Raw genomic sequence first — 6,522 nt, 5'->3', positions numbered from 1 at the left:
AAAGGATTGAACTTACACCCAGTGAGGTCCTAAAAAAAATCAATAAGTAACATAAATTTGCAAATTTCAGCAACATAACATATTTAATAAACATTTCAAGTCACAATATAATAACTCAATCAATATAAAAGGATACAAGCTCCGTCTAGGAGTCACTTCAATATCACTGTACAATCCACCAATCAATAAGTAACATAAATCTGCAAATTTCAGCAACATAACATATTTAATAAACATTTCAAGTCATAATATAATAACTCAATCAATATAAAAGGATACAAGCTCCCTCTAGGAGTCACTTCAATATCACTATACACTCCACCAATCACTCCCTTATATCCTTCAAAATAATAAACAATCTCCTTCAATGAATATTCACTTCAATTGTCATCGTGATTTTTATTTAAAAATAAGTGAAAAAGGGCCTAGAATGAGACTTTAAAGAATGTGACAGTTTGGACCCAAAATTTAGTCTAAAAGGGTTTTTAAGAAAAAATAGGAGTCGCCACTTGGTATTGAGTTTGGGTGTACCAAATCACTCAAAAATGTTTTTAACAAAAATAAAATAAAATAAAATAAAGCCCTTTTCAACAACTTTAGGTCTTTGAAAATAAGAGAAAATGAGTTTGGGAGTTACGATTGAAAAAAGGGAAGGCAAAGGTTCGATCGACTCGAACCTAAGACACCCTTTCAACCTAGTCTAAACTATGTGCGAGGTTTAGTAAAAAATTTTCTAATCTAACCCTTAAATTTATCATATTTGGATGTTTCCTACATGGCTGCAAATGTAAAGTTATAGAAAATATCGAAAGGGACAAAATATCCATTCAAGGGTTTAATTGATATCAATCGCATTAATTGTGAAGGCCAAAATAATCCCTTGAAAGGGTCACGAATATGCAAAATGAAATTCAAAAGAAAAGAAAATTAGATTATATATATAAATATTAGTGATCAAGGAAAAAGGGATGCAATATAATGGGTATGGGAGGCAAAAACTCGTGACATAATTTTCTTATACAGGGATTAATGGGGTATCTAAATTAAAAAGTTATAATCACCCATTTCTCATGTTCAAAGAGTAATTCTCCAAATTTATACAAGCAAATGAACAAACTTATTTTGCAATTTCTTAAATGAGATGCAGTTCTAATGGTATGATTAATACATATAGAGGGTTGAGGGTAAAGGATAATATAATAGGGAATATCATGCAAATGAAAAAAAATTCTAAAAAAAATGTACATGAAAATGTAATAAATGTCACGCAAGAGATGAATGTAACGCATGAACGATCTAAGGGTCTAACATTGGACTAACCCATTTCTAAAAGTACTTACTAGCGTTGGACTAGCAAATAGGTGGAGTGAGAAGCCACAACTAGCATTGGACTAGTGTGGTGACGTCATGCATTAATAATAACGAATATCGCATAAATTAAAACAAATAAACACATAAGAGCACATAGCACGTAACACATAAACATAATATCTAGATGCAAAAATTCTAAGAAAAGCGGATAAAACACATAACACATAAGCCAAGCAAACACACAAAACCTACCTATTACAGCGGGGAGTCTAACAACAATCAAAAATGGGGAAATATAATAAAATAAACCTATCTATCCTATCTATTACAATAGGAGACCTAATTACAATCTAAAATGGAAAAATATAATAAAATAAACTCATCTATCTTATCTATTACATTTGTCTATCTAATTATAATTTTTCAAAAATATTACCTATCTATTACATCTCGAAATATTTAAATACTTCCCAAATAATTATAAAACTTAACTAAACGAATATAAGAAAATTTGAATGACCATTTGAATCAAATAAATAACAAAGCATATAAAAATATATAAACACATAAGAACATGTAGAAACACATAAGAGCACGTAATTGACATTTAAATAATAATAGGGGTACCTCCGTTTTGAAGTGGTGATTAAATGGAGTCAAATTGCCCTATTTATACTCAAAATGAACAAAAGAATCATGGCACCAATTTAATTGAAATAATAATAATAATAAAAGTACTAAATTCACATTAATACATCAAACATAAAGAAACTTAAGGACATCTAAAAATTACAAGTTGAATACATTCAAAAGTAACATAATTAGCTATTGATGAAAAAACACAATTATAATAGAGAGAGAGTCAAAAAGTCACAAGGGACTAAATTGCAAATATTAGAAAATTTTTGGGGCAAAATTTTTTTAAAAAGTTTAGAGGTCAAAATTAAACAAAAGATAAAATTTAGGGATCCAATTGCAATTAAATTAAGGGCCTAATTGAAATAAATCAAAAATTTATGGGCCACAATAAAATTACTTCAAAGATCAGGGGTTAAAGTAAAAATTTCAGTTTCTAATTTGGGCAAGAAGAAAGGCTCTGGACCATTTATTTTTAGTTGCTTGGGCTAGACGTTTTCGGCCCAAAAGAAAAATGCAAGCTATCTTCATTAAAAGAGAAACAAGCCTAACCGAAAAAATTATCCCAAAGTCCAGATGAAAACCCAGAAAAAGAAACCTCTAGCCCAACCAAAAATAAAGAAACTAGCCTACCAGAAAGAAAACATTAGCCCACTCCCTTTTTTTTCTTTTATTTTCTTTCTTTTTCTTTCTTCCTCCTCCCCTTTTCTTCTTCTTTTCTGGCAGGCTAAAGCTTAATTTTCTGGTCACAAAATTTCACCAAAATACACCTCCTACTTAATTTTTCACGTAGAATCCGTTTTTGGGCTTAATTTTTACAAAAAATGGATCAAAAGTAATGAAATTGCCAAAAAGCCCAGTTTTTATTTTTAAATCACTATAACCTTCACCAAAAATCATAAAATTTATACCAATACACTCTTTGTGACTTCTACAATACAACTATAATCATAGTTTAGAAAAAAAAAACAATAAAACAATGCATTAAAGCAAAACAGCCCAAAAAATGAAGAAAAATATTTCAATGCCTTTTGAGGCTCAAAAACTCCAGAATTTGAATAATCGGATATCTTTCAGGCCCCTCACTAGTTATAACCAACTATCCTACTGAAAATATGCACAAAAATTCATTAATTCGATTTATTTTTCATTTTGGCATTTTTACAAACATTTAACATGCATTCACAGGACCATTTCTCTTTTCTTAATTTTTATTCATGGCTTACTCCAAAAAACTACAACAACACCAGCAACCAATTTATTTCATAAAATCCACAAAATTATTGATCATTAAAGCTAAAGAAAAGAAGAAAAAAGAAAAGAGAAAAAAATTGAACCAGTTTGCATTAAAATAAGAATCAAAGGTGAAAGGTGTGTTGGAAAATTCTTGGGATAGAGGAGGGCCGAGAATTGGAGTTGGGGAGTTTTTCTCCTTGTCTTTGTTTGTGTCTTCTCTTCTTGAGGGAAAAAGAAAGGAGCTAAGATTGAGTCATGAGTTGGAGTATTAGGTTGGTCAAAATGATGGGTTCCTCACCAAACGAAAGATTGCAGAGGAGCTTGGATATGAAGAACATTCTATTAGGTATTACTACTTACTACCTGGTCAAAGAATGCAAGATGGCTTGCTTTACATATTCTCTGAAGAGGATGCAATGGAGTTGGCAAGGATTGGGGAGTGGAAAAAGATGGTTGATGTTTTTTTTTTGTGCATAGGCAAACAGCGTTTCTTGATGGTAATGCCCAAGAAGAAGCTCATGTTGACCATGATAAAGACAGCTATGGTGGTGAAGATAAAAATCCCAAGTGTGAAGCTGATGGGGCGATTAGCAGAGATGAAACTACTACTGCTAATAATGAAGGTGAAACTAATGGTACACCTATTAATTGTGCTAGAGGCAAACACGCTAGTGTAGCAAGGAAGACGAGAAGGAATAGTAAAAAAATTTGTCATAGCAAAAAAATCAGTAAAAGAAAGTCAGACCATTTAGTGGAAGATGATGAATCAAGTGGAGAGGAGAAGTTCCACGATAGTGATTATGATTTTAGTGATGAAGATGAATTTTACAGGACTTTTAGTAAAAGGGAAAATGATTGGGTTAAAATTGCTGATCAATTTAGGGTGAATAAAAGCAACCTTGAAGCTGGACACGAAAAATATAATGGTATAGAAGAAACTTCTTTTGATAGTGTTGAGGAGACAGATTCTTCAACAGACAAGGAATTCGATAGCAACTCAAGTTCAAGTGATAACGAAGGGGGAATTTGTTCTAAATCAAGAAAATATGAGAGGTTTAATCCTAAAACTGACATGGATGACCCAAAGTTCAAATTGAAACTTGTTTTTACTGATAAACAGCTGTTCAAAAAAGCATGCAGAGCACATGGAGTCAAGTGGGGTAGAAAAATCAGATTCAAAAAAGATGATTTGATACGGGTGAGAGCATATTGCAAGGGAAAAGGGTGCAATTGGTTTGCATATGCATCTAAATTAGATAAAACTGGGGACTTTATAATAAAGACAATGATGACAACTCACACTTGTGGAAGAACATCAGATCATGGGATGGCAAATATTAAGTTTTTATGTGACAAGTACTTGGAGGACTTCAGGTTGAACCCCAATTACAAACCAGGTGACTTTGTAAATAAAGTTCATACTGATGTCAATGCAACTATCACTAGGAATGTAGCATATAGAACCAAAGCAAAAGCAAAGGAATTGATAGAGGGAAAGTACACAAAGCAATACAACAAGCTATGGGACTACTGTCTTGCAATTGAGGAAAAAATCCTAGCTCTAATGCTTTTATGACTACTACAGAAAATGATGAGGGTGATGATCAATTTAAAAGATTATATTTGTGTATTGATGCTTGTAGGAGAGGGTTTTTGGATGGTTGCAGACCTGTTGTAGGACTTGACGGCTGCCATCTTAGAGGGCCACACAAAGGAGTTCTCCTTACTGCTTTAGGGATAGATCCAAACAACCAATTATTCCCCGTGATGTATGTAGTTGTTGAAATAGAAAACAAGCACACATGGAGATGGTTTCTCACAGAATTGAAGCATGATCTTCATATCACAAATGAAAGAAAGTGGACTTTCATGATTGATAAGCAAAAGGTCAGTTATAGTTTCTCTTATGAATTGGATAATTATATTTTCTTGCCTAATTAATTAATGAAAATAACCCATTTTTAGGGACTCATTCAAGCAATACATGAGCTACTTCCGGGTGTGGAACACCGCATGTGTGTGAGACACATGTATAATAACTTCAAGAAAGAGCATCCTGGCATTGCATTAAAAGATAGAATATGGTCTGCTGCAAGAGCTTCCTATGAAAGCAGATTTGCTAGTGAAATGGAATCATTGAAGGAGTTCGATGTAGAAGCATTCAATTGGCTAGTGAAACATACAACACCAAAGGAGTGGACCAGATCACACTTTAGGATACTTTCCAAGTGTGACATCCTTCTGAATAACTTATGTGAGAGTTTCAACTCTATAATTTTGGATGCTAGGGAACAACCAATAATTGGTATGCTAGAGACCATCAGATTCTAATTGATGGTTAGGATGGAGAAAAAAAGAGAGTGGATGAAGAAGCAAAAAGGTCAACTATGTCCCAAGATACAAAAAAGTTTGAAAAAAATTAAAGATAATGCTCGGACATGTATTGCTACTGCAGCTGGAGTGTGGAAATATGAAGTTAGATGCATGTATGGGGATAGATATACTGTGGATTTGGCAAGTAGAACTTGTAGTTGTAGAAAATGGGACCTCAGTGGAATACCTTGTTCACATGCATATAGTGCCATCACTTTGACAGATGAAGAACCTAAAACTTTTGTTCATGACTGTTATTCAAAGGAAGCCTATATGAGGGCCTACTCTCCAGTTATAGGCCCTATGGATGGAGAAGAATTATGGCCAAAGGCAAACAAGGGTCCTTTGCTTCCTCCGGAAAAAATCAAGTTGCCTGGAAGACTAAGTAAGAAGGAGGGAGCCAGATGAAGTACCAGCTCCTAAGAAGAATTCAAAGCAGGTGCAGAAGTTGAGTAGAATAGGCCTGATGTCTTACAAGTGCAGGAAATGCAAGATGACTGGTCACAATAGTCACAAATGCATTGATGGTTGAAATAAATGAAGGGAGTCAAGTTCAAACTAGAGAAACTGCTTTTGTTTCAAATAAGAAAAATAAAAATGCCACTGGTGTGCCTGCTAGCAGCACATCTTCTCATGAAGGATTTATGCCAGAAGCACCAATGGCAAGACAGAATACATCAATTTTATTTACATCCAGTCAAGTCTCCGAAAATAGAAACCATGTTCTAGTTCAGTAAATTCAATTTTGTAATTATTTCAACGTAATTTTGTAGTATCATATTCATTTTCAATAGACTAACCTTTTTCTATTGCTTTTCTTGCCCAGGAATCGAATGGTGAAAAGAACTACAAGTGTGGAGTGTGTCGCAGAGTCAACCATACAAGGCGCACATGTCCTTCCACCATTGCTGCTCTTTATAGGAATGCACTTTATTGAAAGAATATCAGTTGTGCAGTTGGACTTCA

The 6,522-nt window shown here is 33.5% G+C and overlaps 1 protein-coding gene across 1 annotated transcript in view; it reads left to right on the top strand.

Annotated features, from left to right (window-relative positions):
- LOC113777154 overlaps positions 1-5,964 on the top strand; it is an 8,239-nt gene extending 2,275 nt beyond the window's left edge. The window contains exons 2-5 of the mRNA XM_027322194.1: positions 3,661-4,680; positions 4,827-5,070; positions 5,149-5,488; positions 5,639-5,964. Coding sequence (XP_027177995.1) covers positions 3,661-4,680; positions 4,827-5,070; positions 5,149-5,488; positions 5,639-5,964 — 1,930 coding nt within the window. The remainder of the gene's footprint in view (positions 1-3,660; positions 4,681-4,826; positions 5,071-5,148; positions 5,489-5,638) is intronic.
- Positions 5,965-6,522: the final 558 nt, after the last annotated feature.

Source organism: Coffea eugenioides, chromosome 7 (genome assembly GCF_003713205.1).
Source record: "Coffea eugenioides isolate CCC68of chromosome 7, Ceug_1.0, whole genome shotgun sequence".
Lineage (NCBI taxonomy): Eukaryota > Viridiplantae > Streptophyta > Magnoliopsida > Gentianales > Rubiaceae > Coffea > Coffea eugenioides.
Note: the sequence above shows the minus strand (reverse complement) of the source record. Positions and strands in the feature narration are given on the sequence as shown.